At 42.6% G+C, this 23,885-nt stretch overlaps 2 protein-coding genes and 1 non-coding gene across 4 annotated transcripts in view; 1 reads left to right on the top strand and 2 right to left on the bottom strand.

Moving 5' to 3' along the window:
• The window catches only part of LOC138952140 (ATP-dependent RNA helicase TDRD9-like), a 92,327-nt gene that overhangs the window by 36,213 nt on the left and 32,229 nt on the right, over window positions 1-23,885 (bottom strand). For both annotated transcript variants that reach the window (XM_070323735.1, XM_070323736.1), the window contains exons 20-23: window positions 22,652-22,753; window positions 21,919-22,059; window positions 11,811-11,918; window positions 8,779-8,891 (exon numbers count right to left, since the gene is read on the bottom strand). In XM_070323735.1, coding sequence (XP_070179836.1) covers window positions 8,779-8,891; window positions 11,811-11,918; window positions 21,919-22,059; window positions 22,652-22,753 — 464 coding nt within the window. The remainder of the gene's footprint in view (window positions 1-8,778; window positions 8,892-11,810; window positions 11,919-21,918; window positions 22,060-22,651; window positions 22,754-23,885) is intronic.
• Window positions 924-6,610, bottom strand: LOC138952141 (uncharacterized). The gene is made up of 2 exons (XM_070323737.1): window positions 4,778-6,610; window positions 924-3,436 (listed from the first exon to the last, which is right to left on the bottom strand). Exons 1-2 carry the CDS (start codon window positions 5,766-5,768, stop codon window positions 2,490-2,492), a joined length of 1,938 nt encoding a protein of 645 aa, XP_070179838.1. The 5' UTR covers window positions 5,769-6,610; the 3' UTR covers window positions 924-2,489.
• Trnac-gca (transfer RNA cysteine (anticodon GCA)) lies at window positions 9,267-9,340 on the top strand. The gene has a single exon. It is a non-coding gene; the product is annotated as a tRNA-Cys (tRNA).

Raw genomic sequence — 23,885 nt, 5'->3', positions numbered from 1 at the left:
ATTTAAAATGCATATCATTATAATTATACACACACAAAAAACACAGTATGACATCCACTATATACATCTTGGTGTAACTTTGGGTCCGTATCTAGAAATGAGAAGAGAAAGAGAAAAAAATAAAGGAAATAAGAATAGAAAAATAAAAGAGATAAAAAAGAGGAATAAAAGTCATAATTTCATATTTCTGATCTGCAATTGCTTTTCGAATAAAACAAAGAGAGGCATTGAAGCCTTTGTTTTTTTATAAATACTTATGCACATTTTAGCAACCAAAATTATACGGTTCAATTCTTTCAACAGAGTTGCTTGCATTTTTCGATTTTTAACACCAAACATAATTTCGTGCACTGTTAACTCTATTTGTTTATCCAGATGTACCCAAATATAAAATTCTATCTGTTTCCAAAACTCAATCACCACTGGGCAAAAGAGAAAAAAGTGTTCTATATAATCAATGCTATTACTACAATATGAACAGACATTGTCCTCCACAACTTTCATTTTACATAACATAATGTTTGTGGGATAAATATTGTGAAGTAATTTCCATTGTAATACACGCAACCTTGTTTCTTTAACCGATTCAAAACTAGTCAGCCAATCTTTCTTATCAATTTCATAATTAAATTTCCTCCTCCAAAAGCCAATTGCACAAGGTTCAACAACTTTCATCCTTACTAATTCTTTTCTAAACTGTTGTGCGCTATGTACTTTCTTACCACGATATAAGGGGATATCCATCAAATCAATTTCTTTCTTTCCGTGCATCGTCTTGTGCATTACATTCAGAACAACAGCACGAACCATGTTATATTCCAAAATTCTCCGTGGGGATTTTCCTAAAACATCACAAATGAACTGATAGGAAACAAATTCGTTTCTGTATAAAACATCATGTACGCTATTAAGGCCATGTGAGGGCCAAATCGCTATTTTCCATATCTGATGATCAGCACTGTTTGTGTCGCTTTTGTTATAATACTGATGGTCTCTGAATTAAAAAATGTTAATGTGTTTGTTTATTGTGTATGTCGTTGCTATAGAAACAGAAAAGTAAACAGCAGCCATATTGGATTTTAGGAACCGTTTTTTCCATATCCAAATGCTCGATTTCTGTCCAATATTTTGCATAAATATAGATTTAGATCATATCTACAGATTTACCATTTATTTTTTCTGTGAGTATTACAGTTATTTAAAAAAATTTTTTTTTATCATAATGTTGAAATTTTGCGTAAAATTTAATATTAAAAAAATCGTAAAGCCAACATTTCTTTTCCGATTCATTATTCAAATGGTAACTCTGTAGATAGTATGTAAAAGTACAAGTATGCAGAATTTCACAGAAATCTAACCAGTAGATTTGAAATCATTTCGTTCCCAAATGTCAAAACATGCAAACTGAGGAAAAGGCAAAAACGCACACAATTTGTTTTGAAACCATTGATAGTTGTAATTAAACTCAAAATACATACATGTATCTCCAAATTCCACACTGAGGAATGTCTTTCACACCTTAGAGACACAGTTTAAAAGTTAGGGAAGACATAAAACATAAGTTATTTCAAACATGTGCAGTACACTATGAAAATTGTTTGTCCCGAGTTACAAACAATGCATACACACACTCCCAATTACAGCATGCACACCAAAAAAAGCTCGCTCACTCGTTCACGTTCACATTCACACACACACACACACACACACACACACACACAAGCTAGCTCCAAATTACGAAACGTACCCAAGTCATTAATTGCACATATGCGTACAATAACCACAATATATATGAGAATAATGTTAACCACAATAACAATGACAAGTCGCGTGAAGCAATATAAAAACATTTAGTCAATCAGTATGAAACTTAAATATCAACACCACAAACCAGTCATCGCCAAGACTACGAGATACATTAAGATAGTCTCGGCTAACAATACCGAGACGGATCACGCTCGTCTCCGCAAAGCATGAGACCGTATAGTACTTACTAAACCTATTTTCTGTAATTCTGAGCACATTGTTAGAGTGAACATGACATATCTATATATTTTTGAATTCAGGAAAAAATGAGGAATGCAATGCAGTCAAAGTTTATTTTGTTACTAAAAATTAGATTTTAATGACAAACTTAACAAGCAAACTCATTACTTTATTTTTAAAATTTTGAGCTGAAATGCAATACCATAGTCCGGACTTCGTCGAAGATTGCTTTACCAAAATTGCAATCAATTTGGTTGAAAAATTAGGGTGTTAGAGCGCTGCCTCAACTGCCTAAAAAAATCCGGATATGACGTCATCAAAGACATCTTTCCAAAAAATGGAAAAAAGACATCTGGGGATATCGCACTCAGGAACTCTCATGTTAAGTTTTATCAAGATTGGTCCAGTAGTTTCCTCGGAATCACTTTATACACAAACACACCATGAGTCATGACCCTCGTCTCGATTCCCCGTCTATGTTAAAACATTTACATAGTCAAAACTTAGAACATGCCTGCTGCATATGCAGGGCCACCTTCCAGCTGAACAAGTTCTTCCAGTCTCTTTGACTTGGCTGCCCGCACTTTGTCTCTCCTTTTACTTTGCTTGTCTCTCACAGCCTTCAGACTGTTCCGCACCCTCTTGTGCATCCTGGCTGCTCCAAGCCTCTTCATGTGATGTCCAGTCTGGAATCCGAAGAACTGGGCAGAGTCGGCAGCAGCAGCAGGTCCAAAGTTGAACTCTCTAATAGCAGTCAAGACTGCAAACTCAACACGACTGCGGGAAGCAAAGTGGTCCTTAGCACATCTTGACCAAATGAGGCTGTGGAGACACTCATTGGCATTTTGTGTCTTGCCAGAAACACATCTGCTGAGTAGGTGTTCTTCAGAAAGTCTCTCATAAATGGGCAACAGGTGTGCAGCTAACTTCTCCTCATTGAGGGGTGTGTGGATGAGGTGTTTGTGTGGACCTGGAACTTGGTGCTTCGCCAGCGCTTCCTGAAAGAAACACCACGAGCTCTCTCCAGCAGGACAAAGTTCATGTTGTGGATTTTCGTCAGTGGAAAAACAATGGTACAGTGATGCCATGATTGCTTTTTTCATGCTACACACATCCTTGTTGCTACGAATTGCCCGGTTGTAGTAAATCTGTAGCTTGCGTATGGCATTGCCTGTCAGCTGACCCCTTCCACGTCCACCAAGAGTCACCCCTCGCTTTCGGCAGTCTGTCACCATGTTGCGAAGAGCTGTACCAAGTCGTTTACTCACATGGTTCACACACTCTTCCTTGTCAATGTGAATATCCTCACCATAGGGCTTGATGTCGTTGAGCTCTGTAAAAGTCTTGGAGTCACCGTCCGACAGAAGTGTTGTGTAGCGAAGCTTGTTGGTGTTCACCGATCGACGCCATATGACACGGGCTGCTTCCACCTCCATCATCCCTGATGAGCCTGCAAACAAGAACAAAATAAGAAATGTAATTTGCAAACAGAGTATTTTTTAAGTGTGTGTGTGTGTGTGTGTGCACGCATGTGTTATTCACAGTCATTGTACAGCTAATACTTCAACTATAATTAATACAGAAAAGAATTGAAATAAACATGGAATTACCAAATTACTGTATATTAAATTTCTAGCAGCAGGTATTTTTTTATTTATTTATTTATTTACTTTTATTTATTTACGAGGATTTATATCGCGCACGTATCTCACCCCACAAGGCGACTCAAGGCGCATGTTACCTATTAATAGTGGTGAGAACATGTTATATTGTGGCACTGAACATGTTAGATTGTAAACGTTAAGCATAATATTCATCAATTGATACTATTTGAACATTTTTAAATACACTTGTATTGTGCCACACATACATACGGTACATGTATGTATGTGGCCACACATGTATACATGTATGTATGTGTAAACTATTTGCCACCCCCTGACCACTACTAGCTCCCTCTGTTCTAAGCCCGTTGATTCTGAAGACTTGTGAATCTCACTTCATGCTGTAAATACAGCTCTCTCTCTCTCTCTCTCTCTCTCTCTCTCTCTCTCTCTCTCTCTCTCTCTCTCCTCTCTCTCTCTCTCTCTCTCTCTCTCTCTCTCTCTCTCTCTCTCTCTCTCTCTCTCTCTCTCTCTCTCTCTCTCTCTCTCTCTCTCTCTCTCTCTCTCTCTCTCTCTCTCTCTCTCTCTCTCTCTCTCTCTCTCTCTCTCTCTCTCTCTCTCTCTCTCTCTCTCTCTCTCTCTCTCTCTCTCTCTCTCTCTCTCTCTCTCTCTCTCTCTCTCTCTCTCTCTCTCTCTCTCTCTCTCTCTCTCTCTCTCTCTCTCTCTCTCTCTCTCTCTCTCTCTCTCTCTCTCTCTCTCTCTCTCTCTCTCTCTCTCTCTCTCTCTCTCTCTCTCTCTCTCTCTCTCTCTCTCTCTCTCTCTCTCTCTCTCTCTCTCTCTCTCTCTCTCTCTCTCTCTCTCTCTCTCTCTGTGTGTGTTTTCTTATTATTTTCATCACACACATCCACTCCCCCATGCCCTGAACTATTCTTAAAAATTGGATTTATATATGCATGTGTTACAACTTTCATTATTATTATCATAAATTGATGATCTGTCTTTATGACGCTTTTTTGTAATCCATCATCCATGCCTTTAGTTTTGGTTTTCAGTTTCACTGGAATGCATGGAAAATAATATCCACTCATCACTATTACATTTACTTGTAATTTGCTATATTTGAGTAAGTTGCTTAAATTTGAAATAAACTCTATTCAAATATTTCTGTGCAAACAAATATAATTTACCTTTATAGTTCACCTCACACTTGTCCAAGTGGTCCACGAGCCAGGCCGCATACTCCTCTGGTTTTTCCTGAAACAGCTTCTGCCCCGTAGACTCGCACACCTGGCAGTAGGTACACATGACATGGGCATCAACACAGAGTCCAGTAAGTAAGTCCACAGCACACCCAACTCCAATGTGCGAAGAGTGTCCACGAGTAAGCCAGGTGCCATCATAGCTCACAATAATGTTCAGGGTGTCATCGACACCAAGAGTAGTGCCACAGTATCTTGCATGAACTTCTCGAACATATGCAACAGTCTCACTGAACACATGCTTCCGGAATCCCTCTAGTTGTGTGAATAGTTGGCTGGCATGAGTATGAAAGGTCTTGTGGTGAAGTCCAGCTAAATCCATGTTTTCACAGAAATTTCTGAATGTGGTGGCTCCCAGTCCACAAGCAAGCGAGGAATACACTGCCTGTCTGTTCATGTCGAACACTTTTGTCTTGGATTTAAATTTTGTCGCCAGATACTGTTCATACACAGGCTCTTCGCACGAAGAACAGTTCACCTGGGCAAATACTGCCAAGCCACTTGTTGGTCTGGAGTCTGTGCAAAGAGACAAGCACTTGTTTTTGCACTGTGGACAGCACAAACTTGCAACCATACTGTCTACTTCGGCAAAGTCTACAACACCCCTCTGGGTTTTTACCAGGGTTTCAGTAGCAGCAGATGACTTAGTGTCAACTCCACCGGAAACAAACCTCTCATACGATTCTTTTTTGAACTCACTTCTTGTCTTCGTGCCGAGAATGTTTTCAGTTGAAGGAATCGACGCGGAAAATGTAGCACTAGCAGACGACCCCAAAACCGGCACAAATTCTGTCACGTCAGTCAGCACAGAAGCTGATTGCGCTGATTTCTTCGCCTTCCATTGACTCTTCACTTGATCTGTCCTCTTTTTCGTAGATTTTGGGGCTCCTCTGGTTGTTGATGGCTTGGTGCGAACCATTTTTGCACAGGAGCGTGTACTTTCACTGCTTGTAAACAAGCGCCATTGTTGTACCACGTGACCCCGGTTGAACGAATCAAGATCGCATCGTACGTCATACTCTCCGTATAAGGAAGTTGGCGTAGATTGAACTACATTGACAATGTTCCGTTAGAGCCGAAGTAGTCCGGAAAATAACGAAACAACGGTCACATGCAAACAGGGGAGGCTATGTAGCATGCAACGTCATGCAGTGTTCGCCCTGTCGTCTGCTCAAATTTGCTGATCAAGGTGTTGAAAATCGGCAATAATAAGGCAAGTTCAGGACAAATGAACGCAATCAGGCGAGGGTTGGTTTATTGAATTTATTTTTATTACACAAAAAAACCATGTATATGCAACATCAACGGCAGAAATTGAAAGAAAAATGACCACAGTTTTCCAAACAGTCAAAATGTCTAAATGCCCAAATCTGCCCAAAAGCTCAAAAATCACCCCCGCACATCCCCTTAAGACCCTTTCTCGCCCAATCTTCAAAATACAGTACATTTCCGGCATAAGCAAAACATTGGTTATTCCATAAAAGCGGATTAAATAAATTATTATCAATACATAAGCCTACGTTGTTATCAAGCCAGGTTTTCAAAACAATTTTCCAAAATTTGGATTTGACAAGTTCACTCCCCTTTAGTCTCCGAAAATTAACATTTGAATAAAAACATTCACAATTTGAGCCGTTGCAGATTTGTGTAATAAACTGAATGATTTAGACGTTTACTTGAGTAAGAATCCTAACTGTAATGATACCCAAGCAAAGCGTGAACACGTGAAAATGCAACTCGAGTTAATGGAAATAAAAAGGGCACGAGCCGCTCAGGTTAGAGCTCCGCTAAATGGGTCGAGGAAGGGGAGAAAAACACAAAATATTTCTTGAGTTTGGAAAAAGCACGTGCAAATGCAAAGGTTATGGATCGCGTGAAAGATGATGAAGGGCGAGTGTGTACAGATCAAAAACAAATACACAGTGTGCAAAAAAAGTATTTTATGAATTTGTATACAAAGAAAATAGATATAGTAGATAATGTTGGTAATGTTGACGATTTTTTGCAAGGCTGCAGCGTTCCTTCTCTTTCCGACGAAGATAAGAACAGCTGCGAGGGCTCTCTAACTGCTAATGAACTGTTGCACGCACTAAAACAAATGAAAAATGGTTCTTCCCCAGGTTCTGATGGCATTACAATTGAATTTATTAAAGTATTTTGGTCTCGAGTGAGTATATTTATATCACGTTCTTTCTCAGCAGCATTTGATAATGGTAGTTTGTCTGCGTCTCAAAGAAATGCTGTCATTGTGTTAATTCATAAAGGTAAAAACCTTCCGAGAGATGAATTAAATAATTGGCGTCCAATTTCGCTAACAAACAGTGATTATAAATTACTGGCGAAGTGTCTGGCTTTACGCATGAACAAAGTTGTACATAATGTGATTAATCCTGATCAGGTTGGATATATTAAAGGGAGGCAAGTTTCATCTTTGTTAAGATTGATTGATGACGTCATAGATCAAATGAATGTGCAAGATAAACCAGGTCTTTTGGTCACCATCGACATGTTTCATGCATTTGATTGTATTTCAAAAGACTTTATGATAAATGTTTTTAAAAAATTTGGCTTTGGCCCGGAGTTTGTAACTTGGGTCGAAGTTTTGATGAAAGATGCCAAGAGTTGTGTTAATTATGCAGGCTGGTTGTCTGAGTATTTTCCAGTGGAGTCTGGAATCCGTCAGGGATGTCCATTCTCGCCTTTAGCCTTTGTTTTGGCAATTGAGTTAGTAGCCATTAAGATTAGGCAGAATAAGAATGTTAACGGTATTTCGAATTTGAATTGTTTAAATGATAGGTTTTGGGATGATATGTTAAAAATTGCTTTGTATGCTGACGATGTAACGTTATTTTTGAAAAGCGAAACGGATTTAAAACATGCCTTATTGATTTTTGATTCTTTTTACTACGTTTCCGGATTAAAGTTGAATCTGTCGAAATGTGAAGCCATGTGGCTAGGAAGTCAAAAACATTGTCAAGACACCTTTTATGATTTCAATTGGAAGAAAAAATTAAAGATTTTGGGAATTTATTTTTGTAATGACATATCAGCCTCTGACGTTGAGGAAAATTGGACAGAGCGAATTACGTCTGTTAAGCGCTTGATTGCGGCATGGGAGAAAAGAAATTTGAGTATCATGGGTAAAATTATTGTAATAAAAACGTTCTTGATCTCCCAATTTGTTTATTTTATGCAGGCATTTGTGATCCCTGATAAAGTATTAGCAGAAGTTAATAGACTGTTGTTTAGATTTTTGTGGAAAAAGAAAGAAAATAATAAAAAGGCATTTGAAAAGGTTAAAAGGATAATATTGTGTAGTGATGTCGAAAATGGTGGTTTAAATATGATTGATTTGAAACACATGCAGGCATCATTTTTATTACAATGGGCTGTCAGACTGACATCCCGCAAAGTCACAGATAAGTGGAAATGTGTTCCAAAGTCAGTGTTTTCTACAATAGACAGCTAGTTGTAAGCTTTGCGTACGCGTATTTCATACTCTTCCTAACAATACATTCTCAGTTTCTTACTTCATTTTCCACAAAACGGTGGCAATTATACCTTTTCACTACTGTCTTTCCTTTCCTTTATTTGGTGTTTAACGTCGTTTTCAACCTCACTTCTGTCTGTATAAAACACTTCCACTACTGTTCACCTGCATGATAGAAGCCATGCTTACAGTCAGCCCTGAGTCACCAAGACGTGTCACCAAGACGTGTCACCAAGACGTGTCACCAAGACGTGTCATTTGGATCAGTTTTTCTCTTTGGTCTGTAACATTACTGCTCATGACGGACAAACCTACGTGACATGACAAGAGTTGGTAACAGCATTGTGAGAGTTAGATACGCACTCCTTACCTGGTTAGCTACAAACTCCTTACCTGGTTAGCTACACACTCCTTACCTGGTTAGCTACGCACTCCTTACCTGGACTCCTCGCAATCCACGGTGGGCTTGTGACCATGGGGACAGCACACAGAGAACATCTTGACCAGTCGGTCTCTGTACAGCACGCCCTGGTTCTGTGGCAGTCCCCCCACCTTGACACAACACATCAACACTATGAACAACACATCAACAGTTTGAACATCACATCAACAGTATGAACATCACATCAACACTATGAACAACACATCAACACTATGAACAACACATCAACAGTATGAACATCACATCAACACTATGAACATCACATCAACACTATGAACATCACATCAACACTATGAACAACACATCAACAGTATGAACAACACATCAACACTATGAACAACACATCAACAGTATGAACATCACATCAACAGTATGAACAACACATCGACACTATGAAGAACACATCAACACTATGAACATCACATCAACAGTATGAACAACACATCAACACTATGAACAACACATCAACACTATGAACATCAACTGGCCCCCATAGCGCAGTGGTTAGCGCATCGGGCTGCAAGCCGGGAGGTCGTGGGTTCGAATCCCATCAGGGTCATGTGGGTTTTTCGGGCTACGGTCGGCTCCTACCTAGAGTGGAAGTGCTATGGTTCCTATGGGAAGGCTGGGATCACACAGCCGAGTGTCATTCACTTAACGAATGCGACTTTGAGGGTGCTCAGGATCTGTATACCTGACCAACACCGCAGGTGCGGCAGTTCTCGGGCCTGGTTGACGCCAGGATATATTATGACAGTAAGCGTAGAGTGCTGCCCTGTCACGTAGTCTCAAACCAAATTGGAAATCCAAAGCATCATTATAATCATCCTCATCTCATTAATCATCCAAAATATAAATTGTCCTTCATGCCCGGAGCTCTCATGGTGACCTTGGTCTCAGTGTTCCTGTTCGATCCTTCCCTGAATAGTAGTTCTGCTGTCAGTCTTCAACGTGTGACGTTCTGGGGGGTCGACGGAGGGACAGGGGGCATAGTAGGTAGTGGGCTGCGTCCGTTAGCGTCAGACCCACTACTGAACACCGTCAAAGTGACTCAGCAGAAATGCAGTGTCATCTTCCGAGGGTAGCCTACCGCAGCGGCCCGACATCCCCCCCCTGGAGCGTCTGTAAAATCGACAAGTCTGGCAGCGGAACGAAATTCAGAGGTGGTTGGAGCAGTGAGTGCAGGGACGAGGCGGTGTGAGAGCACAACGGGACAAGGAACAGGTGTAAAGACGGAAAAAAAAGACAAAAAAACCAACATGACCATCACGTCAACACTATTTGTTTGTTTGTTTGCTTAAAGGTCCTTGTCTACATTTTTATACCGAAATCGCCATTTGACCATTAAAATGCAGAGTCTATTATCTACAAATATCAACAATACACCCCCTTTCGATCAGGAAAGACGAAGCCAGTGTAGCCGTTTGAAAATTCATTGTAGTATTCCAGCGTAGTACTCATAGTAGGATATCCTTATTTGGAAAATGCCAAGCGCAAAACTCCTCTCAAATCCCGTGGACAGCGCTCCAGTGTCAAACTGTTGCTGCACTTGTTTGGGCGTGGCTATAAGCATAGTGACATGAATTTGATTGGTCAGTATTTTTAGGCAAAGCACATGTTCTCAGCAAACAGAAAACAAAATATTGGAAGCGTGAGTCACGCTACCCAAAAATAAAATCTTATTTTACATATATTTTTTTTTCCATAACTCTTTTCCCCATGGTTCATTCATCATCTGACATAACTTTTTAGCGAAATCTAACCATAAGATTATTGAAAAAAAGCAAAAATGTAGACGACCACCTTTAACGCCCAGCCGACCACGAAGGGCCATATCAGGGCGGTGCTGCTTTGACATATAACGTGCGCCACACACAAGACAGAAGTCGCAGCACAGGCTTCATGTCTCACCCAGTCACATTATTCTGACACCGGACCAACCAGTCCTAGCACTAACCCCATAATGCCAGACGCCAGGCGGAGCAGCCACTAGATTGCCAATTTTAAAGTCTTAGGAATGACCCGGCCGGGGTTCGAACCCACGACCTCCCGATCACGGGGCGGACGCCTTACCACTAGGCCAACCGTGCCGGTCTCGTCAACACTATGAACAACACATTAACACTATGAACATCACATCAACAGTATGAACAACACATCAACACTATGAACATCACGTCAACACTATGAACAACACATCAACACTATGAACAACACATCAACAGTATGAACAACACAACACTATGAACATCACATCAACACTATGAACATCACATCAACACTATGAACAACACATCAACACTATGAACATCTCATCAACACTATGAACAACACATCAACAGTATGAACAACACATCAACACTATGAACATCTTGACCAGTCGGTCTCTGTACAGCTTGCCCTGGTTCTGTTGTAGTCCCCCCACCTTGACACAAAACATCAACATTTTGTCTGAACAGTCACATCGGCAGATGTTCTATACATTCTGACAGTTCCCTCACAGCCAGCTTTAGACCTAACAATAACAATCCACGAACGAAAAGACTGAATCCACACAGCATCCTCACATTCTCTATCAGTCTGCTCCTATTACAAGGAACATAACCACGGTTGCAGCTGTTTCACCTTTTAACCTAAAGTATGCAAGTTGTGAAAGGTGACATGCAACAGTCTTGATCAGAAGACCTCCATGCAGAATCAGCTTGTTGTTCGACACTCCACATGCCCAGTCAATACACCCTGAATTGTCTCAACATCAATCAGATACATGAACAACCATGCTAGACAGCATGTACACTTTTATCCGTCCTGGTAAAATCAGACCACTCAACGGATCAAGGAAACAGTGTTCACATTTTCATAAATCCCAGAAGGTAATGCTGTCAGCATTATGATGCTGTGAGACTCACCATGACGGTGTTGAGCGGATCGAGGTTGGAGAGCTATGTACAATGTAAACAGCACTGGTTACAGTAAAATGAACTCTTACTCCTTGAAATACAATACAATACAATACAATACAGACTCACCATGACGGTGTTGAGCGGGTCGTGGTTGGAGAGCGCCCTGACAGCGTCCTGTTCGTCAAACTGTTTCTTGAAGAAGTAGTTGGGGAAGAAGGCGCCGCACATGATGATCTATCACACCAACACAAACAACAGCATTTAGCATTAACCTACACACAAGTATATCTGCAAGCAACAGCATTTAGCATTTAACCTAGACACAAGTATATCTGCAAGCAACAGCATTTAGCATTTAACCTAGACACAAGTATATCTGCAAGCAACAGTATTCAGCATTAACCTAGACACAAGTATATCTGCAAGCAACAGCATTTAGCATTTAACCTAGACACAAGTATATCTGCAAGCAACAGTATTCAGCATTAACCTAGACACAAGTATATCTGCAAGCAACAGCATTTAGCATTAACCTAGACACAAGTATATCTGCAAGCAACAGTATTCAGCATTAACCTAGACAAGTATATCTGCAAGTAACAGCATTTAGCACCTAGAAACAATTATCTGCAAGCAACAGCATTTAGCAATAACCTAGACACAAGTATATCTGCAAGCAACAGTATTCAGCATTAACCTAGACACAAGTATATCTGCAAGCAACAGTATTTAGCATTAACCTAGACAGTTTCTTGTAGAAGTAGTTGGGGATGAAGGTGCCGCACATGATGATCTGTCACACCAACACAAAGCACAACATTTTGATTTGTCTTACTAGCAATGACACATGAAATTTTGATATTAATGGTTGAATGACAAGAAACACACCATTTTAAAGAGATCAAAATTCTGAGCACATAGCAATTTGTTTTATTTAAATCGGTGCAGTAGTTCTCGAGATATGGTCATTTTAGTTGAGAAATGTTGGGCGTCATTTGAGGACAAAGCTAGTAGCTAAATACATGGGACATAGACTGATAGCTGTGGCAATAACATGAAATTTTGAAATTAATGGTTGAATGACAAGAAACACACCATTTTAAAGAGATCAAAATTCTGAGCACATAGCAATTTGTTTTATTTAAATCGGTGCAGTAGTTCGCGAGATATGAACATTTTAGTTCGAAATCACTTGGCTTTGAGCGAGCCGAGATCGCAACCTCTTCAGGCTTTTGATCAGCCGAGTTTCGCATTTTTCGGGTCCAGTTTTGCGCAGCATAATCGTTGGGAATAAGTCATTTCTCGCTCGATTCTTTTGATTTTTGGCTTAAATGAAACAGAAGTTAATGTTTTATAAACTGCATTTGAACCGTGTATGCCGATGGAAGTTTTCAGACCAAATTTTAGTGAAACTCACACGAGTAATATTCACCGTCATGCTGACGGAGATGTAGCTTCCGGTGGGTCGCGGTTTTCTGTATGGGAAAGATGTAAAGCTTTCTCTGATTGGTTGCAAAATATCACAGCCCTCCAATGAAAATTACGGTACTCCCAGCAGTTTGAAATGAACTGGTCGTCTGCAAAGAGTGACGCGAAAATGGCCGCGAGAGGCAGTGAAGACGAACACGCACTTTCACACTCAAAATATTCCAAAACACATCTTTTATTAATTTCATACAGTAAACTTTGTTTTTGAATCATTTCTTTATTCATTCCTTTTTCATTTGATACATAATTTGTGACTCACAAACATCAATTATGCCAATTATTTTTCACTCAAAGTGAAAAAAAGTGCCTTTTCACTGTGTCCTCAGTTGACGCTGGGCGATGTGGCAATGCTAGTCTTACACCTAGATACAAGTGTATCTAAGAGCTACCTGCAAAACATCATTATACTCAGAGTTCACATGAGAGCTACCTGCAAAACATCTGTGAATGCCCCTGCTAAGGAGCCTTCTGTGTATCTAGATTCTTTTTGTTTTGCTTGTGTTTTTTAGTCATGCTTCTAGCTTGACTCGCATGCGACTTTCCGTGGTGGTGGCTTTCCCTTTTTGTTCTTTCACTTTTATTATCTTATTTCACTTTTGTCCCTATTTGTTCCCATTTTGCAGCCACCTCTGTAGGTTCGCGTGCGGGTCTAGCTCGCTCTTTATCCTCTAGTTTTCTTTTTTAAGTATGAGCGTCCTGGTACGAACTTTGTTTTGTTTTAATGACGTTAAATATTGTAACGAACTAATTTATAAACAAGGTAGTGTGGCCGGCGTTTTTCTGATATTAATTTCATGTGCCTGTATGGCTCACGCTGGACAGCCTATGGAGTTTTTCCCCGGAGAGCACGGGACGCATGTTTTGCAACAGTAATATTGTAGTAACGCGCAGTAATTTTTAGTTCACCTCTGTGGTGGATAGCCTGTATTCGTCGTCACTTACTGGGAAGCCGTTCACGGAACAAGATGTTTTAGGATAGATAGATTTTTTTGCTCTGTTCCGGGGCCCAGTGTTTTCTGCCAGCCTCCAGTTTTGTTTTAAGTTATTTTGTAGTTCAGGTTCAGTTGCTCGCCTTGAGTCTGTTTTAGATTATTGATGCTGTCAAAGGCGAGTATCCATTTCTGACTATGTTTCTTTTATTTACCGAATTCGTGTAATTTTCGTTTTGAATCTTTGTTTGTTATGACTTTCTGTCCGTTTCTGTGTCTTCTGTCCGTTTCTTTGTCTTCTGTCCGTTTCTGTGTCTTCTGTCCGTTTCTGTGTCTTCTGTCCGTTTCTGTGTCTTCTGTCCGTTTCTTTGTCTTCTGTCCGTTTCTGTGTCTTCTTTCCGTCTCTGTGTCTTCTGTCCGTTTCTTTGTCTTCTTTCCGTTTCTGTGTCCTACGTTTATTCTATGTAGGGTTTTTCTAACATATTTTTGTCTTGGTGATTTTTTATTGATTTGCCGCCATCTTGTTTCGGCCGCCATTTTGTCGTCCATCTTTGATGTTTATGTTTTTAGGACACCTTTGATGTTTAGTTTGATGTTTCGAATTCTAAGTTTAGTTTTTTCTTTTCTATCAGTTTCCACCGCTCCGCGCTTCTCGCTCCACGCTCCTCGCTCCATGCTCCACGCTTCACACTTTACTGTTCTGCACTCTCACTCAAGCTAGTCCTTTCTACTTCACATTTTAGCTTTAATTCGCTTTCTAAACTTAGATTAGTTTTTCCGCCACGCTCCTATATAGGTTACTTAGCCTCTCCATAGATTTATGTTTAGCCTTTTATATATTGATATTATGAGCTGATTCCGAATTACTATGACATCGACATATTCACAATAAACTTTAATTAATGTTCCAATTCTAGTGTTCGTTTTGTTTTGTGAGCGCGTCGGTTCTTTATAGCACCAAAATTACATCCTCCAGAATTTATATAAGCCATCACAAAATCTTACAGCTACTCAAGGGCAAGCACAGTGGAAACTTTGATATTTTTTGGAACATTTTGGATTGTTTTCGACAAAGAACTTTATGAACTTTTGTAGGCCTGTGATTAGGGCCGCTGACTTTTGAACTTCTTATCCTTACGAATCTTGTGAAGAGATCATGAACCTTTTGTCTTAAAGGAACTGTGTTTCGTATCTAGCGAACAATATTTTAATTTATTTTTGTCGGGCCCAGAGCAGAGCAACTTAAACATTATTTTAGGTTTGTTGACCATAGCATTGCACACTTCGTACTTCGTATTTTCTTCCCCTCTAGTGAGTGACCCGAGGTGTGCCGTTTTGAATTTTGTTTCTCTATATTTCGCAAGTCTTTGTTAACCTCTACGTTTTCACTTGACTTAAAGTATGGATGAGAAATTACCTTCTCATGAGAGTGCCGAGCTATCCCCTTACACTTTGAAGGTAGAGAGGGATGAACATTTTGCTTCGGACACTGATAGTCGTAAGAATGAAGGCGACCGTGATGGCGCTCAGGGAGAGACTCTAGCTGAACCCACTCAGACCCAAGACACTTTGAATTCAGATAACTTTCCCTCTCAAGCTGAACATTCTCCTACACAGGAAGGTTTAGGAACTGAGCCCTCCCAACAGGCTGCAAGTGCAGAGCATCTCGCTCAGCGAAGTAGAGAAGAAAGAGGCCCCGCCATTGTTAGGGCTAGACTTAATGCTGAGGTGAGGGAACTGTCAGACAAGTACTGGGCCATAAGCCGAGCTCATAAGAATATGATCAGCGAGTTGTGCACAGCCTTTAGGGAGACACCACACAAAAGAAGAGCCCTTAAAGCTCGTAAAATAACCCTCTGTGAGCACCTAGACGAGCTAAATGTAGCGAACTCGAGGCTTTGTCAAGTGGCTGAAAGTGATGTAGCTATAGAAGAGGATCTGAGCGATATGCACATGCAAACGGAGACGCTCAAAGAACAATATCACAGACTCTTTCCCAAGTTAGACCCGTACGCCTCCAGCTCGGACTTGACTTCCACAGTCGCTTCTGGAGGTGCTAGAGAGGTTTCTCTAGATGCTTCTTTGGCGGTTAGCGCAGCGAGATTTAAGTCCCAGCAAATGGTCGCAGATGAAAGGGCTAGACAAGAAGAGACTCTTTTGCTTTTAGAGGAGAAGGCTTCTAGGTCTAAAGCTTTGGCAGCAGAGAAGAAGGCAGAGTTGGAAAGAGAGTTGGAGAGGTCTATAGCTTTGGCTGCTGAGAAGAAGGCAGAGATGGAAAGAGAGTTGGAAAGAGAGTGTGCTCGTTTAGAGAGAGAAGCTCAAGATGAAAGGTTAGCTTTGAAGAAAAAAGAAAAGGAAGTTAAGGCTGCACTAGAGAGGGTGGAGAGAGAAGGCAAGATGCAAGAAGAGCATGACGTTTTTAAGATCCTTAAAACTGACATAGAAGACCAGCAAAGGGCTAGAGAAAGATTCATGCCCCAACTACCTCGTGACAGCCCCATTGACAGGTACCTAGGTACTCACAACCCCCTGCATGTAGGTACACACATAGAGAGCATAGGAGATGTGGCGGTAGGGTATGATAGGCACACACAGCACACACAAGATACATATAAGCCTGCGACAGCCGACACCTACGCCCACCCGCGTCACCAGCCGGGAACCAACACCCTCGTCTCTGGGCAACATCAGCCTGCGGCAGCCAAGCCTGGACTCCCGCCACTTCAGCAGCCCACGGAGGTCAGGGCTTATGCCCCTTCGCATCTCCAGTCGGCCGCCGAGGATATCCGCGACACTCTTCGAGGCATCTCCAGGACCCTTGCCCAACCTGTCTCCGCTTTTCACCCACTTCCAGCAGCGGTCACAGCCACGGCTCCTACCACTACGACGATGACTACAGCCACCACGATGACGACAAGAGTCGGAGGCCAATTCGCGACCTCCTTTCGGCCTCAGTTTGTCAAAGCTGAGATTCCAAGCCACGAAGATCGTCCTCGCCAGATCTACGCGCCTTCCCGTTTCCCTCACAAATCCCTCAATCCATCAGCGAGACCTTTTCCCGGGCCTTTCCCTGGTCCTTTTCCTGCCATGACCTCCCGAGAGTCTCCGACCTATGTGCCAAGCTTTGCGTATGGGCCTTCTGTCATGCATCCTCCCATGCAAACGCAACAATATGACCACGCTGCAAGCTTTGCTCCTGACACGGACTACACACAGCATGGTTTTCAAGAGGCTCCGGTCACGAGCCCTTCAGACGTCTACTACGGGCAAGATGCATACCTTCCTCAGATGCAAGGCCAGCCAGCGCTCTCCGAGGGTTCTGCCCTAGCTCGTACTCTAGCTGAGGCTCTCCTGATCAACAGGTTACCGACGCAGGAGCCCACTACGTTTTCAGGAGATCCTTTGACGTACCCTCTCTGGAGGTCCTCATTCACTCTTTTGATTGAGCGGCAGGGCGTTTCTGCAGAGGAAAAGCTCCTCTACTTGGAGAAGTACTTGGACGGTCCGGCGAAGGATGCGGTCAAGGGACTCTTTCTGATCAGGGATGCCCAGGCCTATCAGCAGGCCCTTCAGACGTTGGAGGAAAGGTTCGGCAGTTCTTTCGTCGTTGCCAGAGCCTTCCGAGAGAAACTAGATGCATGGCCGGTAATCAAACCCAAAGATGGACAAGCCCTCCGCGCCTTCTCGGACTTTCTTGGACAATGCCTTGTGGCGAGCCGAGTGATAGGCCAGCTACAGAATCTTGAAGACCCAGCCTATCACAAGACACTCATGACCAAGCTTCCAGATTGGTTGGTGAGAAACTGGGTGCGGAAAGTAAACAAGACCAAGAACGAGAAGAAACGCTACCCTACCTTTGAGGAGTTGTCAGCTTTCATCAAGACAGAGGCAGACATCCTTTGCGAGCCCCTTTTCTCCTCCAGCAAATCTGCCGCCTCTTCCACCTCACAGACCGCCAGTTCATCAGTCCCCAAGAAAACATCGTACAGTACGGATTGTTCTACTGCATCTGCATGTCAAGAGTGTGACAAATGTCTTTGTCAGCATCACGCGAAAACTGTCCTGAATACGAACTGCGACGAAGTCTGTCCCTTTTGTGCCGTTCGTTTTCCGACCAGCTCTTCTTCTCATCCTCTACTCAGATGCCAGAGGTTCGATGAGATTCCCGTTGAGGACAGGAAACACTTCATGTACGAAGCGTCCTTGTGCTTTTCCTGTGCCAGAAAGACTGACCATAGAAGTGTAGACTGCACTACCAGGGCGATATGCGACAAGTGCCAAGGCCCACATCTCACTATGCTGCATGGAGCGCCTAGCTACAGGAAGAAGATTCCCAATCAGCAACGGAATGCCCGGGGACCGCCAGATTCTTCAAGGTTTGTCTGTCTCAGTCAAGATGCCCGTGTTTCTGCCTCTGGATCAGCATTCGCGACGACCAACAAGTCAGACAGACCAGTCAGAGCTACCATGATTGTTCCGGTCAGAGTTTCGACGAAAGAGAATCCCACGGTAGAGCATACGACATACGCGCTGCTTGACACCATGTCTTGCATCTCCTTCGTTACTGAATCTTTGAGTGACAAGCTGAACACTCATTCTGAGCCAGCGTCATTGAGGCTGAACACTATGACTTCTCAGAACACTCATATCGAATGTCAGAGAGTGACCGGATTGTGTGTCAAGGCCCTCAACTCCAATGTTTCCCACAACCTGAAAACGCTCTACACGACGGACCATCTCACCAATGACACTGAGAACATACCAACATCAGAGACCGCTCGTAACATCAAGCATTTGAGTCATATTGCCAGCGAGATTCCCCCATTGCTCGAAGGCTGCACTCCCGGGTTGTTGATTGGCTACGATCATGCAGAGCTATTCATGCCAGAGAGAGTCATCAAGGGAGACCCATACGCCGTTCTCACACCGTTGGGTTGGACCATACTGGGACAAGTGTCGCCAAAACAGTCTGTCCATGACGTGATGCACGTGTCTCTAACAGAACAGTATTGTCTCAGCGAGTACGAAGGTGAATCAGTCGCTTCCGTATATCGCACGACACTCGCCGAACCCAGCATCTCCGACCCCCTCCATGTCAGGGAAAGGATTTTGAGAAGACCAGTACGAAGAAGACCACAACGAAGAAGACCAGTACGAAGAAGACCAGTACAAAGAAGACCACAACGAAGAAGACAACGACGAAGAAGACCACAACGAAGAAGACCACAACGAAGAAGACCACAACGAAGAAGAAAGTGGCTCCTTCCCCAACGAAACGTTGCTGTCGGAGATGTCGTCGTGCTACGTGACGAAGCCGTATGCAGAGCAGATTGGCCTCTGGGACTCGTGACGGAGGTTCGCCCCAGCGACGATGGACTCGTGCGAACCTGCAAGCTGAAGACTGTCAAGGTCACCTCGAAGACGAGCCATTCCACTTTCTACTACTGGCGCCCCATCTCTAAGCTGACCGTGCTGGTGAAGGCAGACCCGGACACTCAATGACTTTCCCAGTGAACTTTACTGTTTTCGACAGACCGTTTGTGCATGTTTTGGTCTGACGTAATCCGTTCGCCTTTTTGACAGGTGGCGCTGTTTTGATTTGGGGAGAAAATTTCGTCTTAATGCAAATATTTTTTGTGACTTTGTGGTTTCTCTCCTTTTGTATATATGTTTTTGGTTCCGCATTTTGGAACGAAAGCTCTTGACAGAGGCAAGCGCTTAATGAATCGGTTTGTTTAGTCCTTCCCGCGTGCGGATGCCTGTGCTTATGATTAAGAAGACGGAAGATGTTTTTCATTTGTATTCTTCTGTAGGTTGCGACTACAGTCTTTCATACTGAGTTGCGGTTTATGTAAAGGTGTAAGAATAATGTTGATACGATATGTTGACAGTGACGGACCGACGAAATATGATGTTACATTTGTTGAAAGAACACGTGTGATTTTTTAGATTGAGACTCATAGAGAGTGCGTTTCGAACAGCTACGTTTTGGATAATGCCAAAAGGATTCTGTAATGTTTCGGATTTTGTTTTTGAACCACGTATGTATTCGATGATTTTTGTTTGATTTTTTATGTTGACTTTTGTAAAGACTAAGATGTCTTCGAGGGGGGAATGTGAATGCCCCTGCTAAGGAGCCTTCTGTGTATCTAGATTCTTTTTGTTTTGCTTGTGTTTTTTAGTCATGCTTCTAGCTTGACTCGCATGCGACTTTCCGTGGTGGTGGCTTTCCCTTTTTGTTCTTTCACTTTTATTATCTTATTTCACTTTTGTCCCTATTTGTTCCCATTTTGCAGCCACCTCTGTAGGTTCGCGTGCGGGTCTAGCTCGCTCTTTATCCTCTAGTTTTCTTTTTTAAGTATGAGCGTCCTGGTACGAACTTTGTTTTGTTTTAATGACGTTAAATATTGTAACGAACTAATTTATAAACAAGGTAGTGTGGCCGGCGTTTTTCTGATATTAATTTCATGTGCCTGTATGGCTCACGCTGGACAGCCTATGGAGTTTTTCCCCGGAGAGCACGGGACGCATGTTTTGCAACAGTAATATTGTAGTAACGCGCAGTAATTTTTAGTTCACCTCTGTGGTGGATAGCCTGTATTCGTCGTCACTTACTGGGAAGCCGTTCACGGAACAAGATGTTTTAGGATAGATAGATTTTTTTGCTCTGTTCCGGGGCCCAGTGTTTTCTGCCAGCCTCCAGTTTTGTTTTAAGTTATTTTGTAGTTCAGGTTCAGTTGCTCGCCTTGAGTCTGTTTTAGATTATTGATGCTGTCAAAGGCGAGTATCCATTTCTGACTATGTTTCTTTTATTTACCGAATTCGTGTAATTTTCGTTTTGAATCTTTGTTTGTTATGACTTTCTGTCCGTTTCTGTGTCTTCTGTCCGTTTCTGTGTCTTCTGTCCGTTTCTGTGTCTTCTGTCCGTTTCTGTGTCTTCTGTCCGTTTCTGTGTCTTCTGTCCGTTTCTTTGTCTTCTGTCCGTTTCTGTGTCTTCTTTCCGTCTCTGTGTCTTCTGTCCGTTTCTTTGTCTTCTTTCCGTTTCTGTGTCCTACGTTTATTCTATGTAGGGTTTTTCTAACATATTTTTGTCTTGGTGATTTTTTATTGATTTGCCGCCATCTTGTTTCGGCCGCCATTTTGTCGTCCATCTTTGATGTTTATGTTTTTAGGACACCTTTGATGTTTAGTTTGATGTTTCGAATTCTAAGTTTAGTTTTTTCTTTTCTATCAGTTTCCACCGCTCCGCGCTTCTCGCTCCACGCTCCTCGCTCCATGCTCCACGCTTCACACTTTACTGTTCTGCACTCTCACTCAAGCTAGTCCTTTCTACTTCACATTTTAGCTTTAATTCGCTTTCTAAACTTAGATTAGTTTTTCCGCCACGCTCCTATATAGGTTACTTAGCCTCTCCATAGATTTATGTTTAGCCTTTTATATATTGATATTATGAGCTGATTCCGAATTACTATGACATCGACATATTCACAATAAACTTTAATTAATGTTCCAATTCTAGTGTTCGTTTTGTTTTGTGAGCGCGTCGGTTCTTTATAGCACCAAAATTACATCCTCCAGAATTTATATAAGCCATCACAAAATCTTACAGCTACTCAAGGGCAAGCACAACATCATTATACTCAGAGTTCACATGAGCAACATCCAACAGCACTGACAACATACCAACCAACACAGGTGTTTACCTTGAGGAAGAGAGAGTCTTTGGGGGACAGCTGGCCGTGGCTATCGATGTTGAAAAACATCCAATAAGCACATCCAACAGCACTGACAACATACCAACCAACACAGGTGTTTACCTTGAGGAAGAGTGAGTCTTTGGGGGACAGCTCCCCCGGGTTGTGGATGTGGACGTGCTGCGTGTGGTCAAAGTGAGGCTGGACCTTGACCAGGTTGAACTTCTCCAGTCGCTGCTTCAGCTCCCTCACCAGTTCATGGACCTGTGTCACACACAGTCACTGAGTCAGATCATCCACTCCTGGCTTCACAACTAAGTCAACTTGACATAAATGGATGATCTTAGGGTACCTGTGTCACACAGTCACCCATGTATCAATACAGTCAGTCAATCCACTATTGGCTGATGAACTTATGGCACCTTGTGTCACCCAAAGATATCACTGTCTGAATACACTCAGCTTATTCTTTTGTGTCTACAGAAGTTAGGCTACTGAGGTGACTCAATGCAGAATTAAGAATTGATATGCTCTGTGAATAAAACATTTGTCCATTGATCTTACTGTCCCCTAGCCTACACACAGAGGCACGTGAAGTCACAAAAGAGAGGTGAAGTGCAGGAACAAAAAGAGAGAGAGGCTGGGGGTGGGGGGGGGGGAGGGTGTGTGTGTGTGTGGGGGGGGGGGGGGCAGACAGTGGAGCACATAGTTGGAAGGAAGTATGTGGTGTGAAAGAAAGGGTATATAACGGAGCAAAGTCTTCACAGTTACACAGACTGCTGATAAGAACACAGCTGTAGGGAAATGTACAAACTTCAACAGAAAACTTTCAAAACATGACACTACAGTGGTGTACCTCGTTGATGCGCTTGGTCTGTATGAAGTGTTTCTCGCCCCACTGTCGCTCGGAGCAACCCGTCCTCCTGAACTCCTCCAGCTCCTTGCACTTCTCCCACACCTGAAGCACACAATTCAGTGACTCTGTCTTAGTAAACACTCCCCACACCTGTAGCACACAATTCAGTGACTCTGTCTTAGTAAACACTCCCCACACCTGTAGCACACAATTCAGTGACTCTGTCTTAGTAAACACTCCCCACACCTGTAGCACACAATTCAGTGACTCTGTCTTAGTAAACACTCCCCACACCTGTAGCACACAATTCAGTGACTCAGTCTTAGTAAACACTCCCCACACCTGTAGCACACAATTCAGTGACTCTGTCTTAGTAAACACTCCCCACACCTGTAGCACACAATTCAGTGACTCTGTCTTAGTAAACACTCCCCACACCTGAAGCACACAATTCAGTGACTCTGTCTTAGTAAACACTCCCCACACCTGTAGCACACAATTCAGTGACTCTGTCTTAGTAAACACTCCCCACACCTGTAGCACACAATTCAGTGACTCTGTCTTAGTAAACACTCCCCACACCTGTAGCACACAATTCAGTGACTCTGTCTTAGTAAACACTCCCCACACCTGTAGCACACAATTCAGTGACTCTGTCTTAGTAAACACTCCCCACACCTGTAGCACACAATTCAGTGACTCTGTCTTAGTAAACACTCCCCACACCTGTAGCACACAATTCAGTGACTCAGTCTTAGTAAACACTCCCCACACCTGTAGCACACAATTCAGTGACTGTCTTAGTAAACACTCCCCACACCTGTATTCAGTGACTCTGTCTTAGTAAACACTCCCCACACCTGTAGCACACAATTCAGTGACTCTGTCTTAGTAAACACTCCCCACACCTGTAGCACACAATTCAGTGACTCTGTCTTAGTAAACACTCCCCACACCTGTAGCACACAATTCAGTGACTCTGTCTTAGTAAACACTCCCCACACCTGTATTCAGTGACTCTGTCTTAGTAAACACTCCCCACACCTGTAGCACACAATTCAGTGACTCTGTCTTAGTAAACACTCCCCACACCTGTAGCACACAATTCAGAGACTCTGTCTTAGTAAACACTCCCCACACCTGTAGCACACAATTCAGTGACTCTGTCTTAGTAAACACTCCCCACACCTGTAGCACACAATTCAGAGACTCTGTCTTAGTAAACACTCCCCAC

The sequence above is a fragment of the Littorina saxatilis genome, linkage group LG17 (assembly GCF_037325665.1).
Source record: "Littorina saxatilis isolate snail1 linkage group LG17, US_GU_Lsax_2.0, whole genome shotgun sequence".
Taxonomy (NCBI): domain Eukaryota; kingdom Metazoa; phylum Mollusca; class Gastropoda; order Littorinimorpha; family Littorinidae; genus Littorina; species Littorina saxatilis.
This window is presented reverse-complemented; position numbering and strand designations above follow the sequence as displayed.

Coding starts and splice junctions, on each gene's coding strand:
- LOC138952141 (XM_070323737.1), bottom strand. CDS start 5,768: ATGGTTCGCACCAAGCCATCAACAACCAGAGGAGCCCCAAAATCTACG. Junction 3,437..4,777: donor GTGTGAGGTGAACTATAAAG/GTAAATTATATT, acceptor TCTTGTTTGCAG/GCTCATCAGGGATGATGGAG.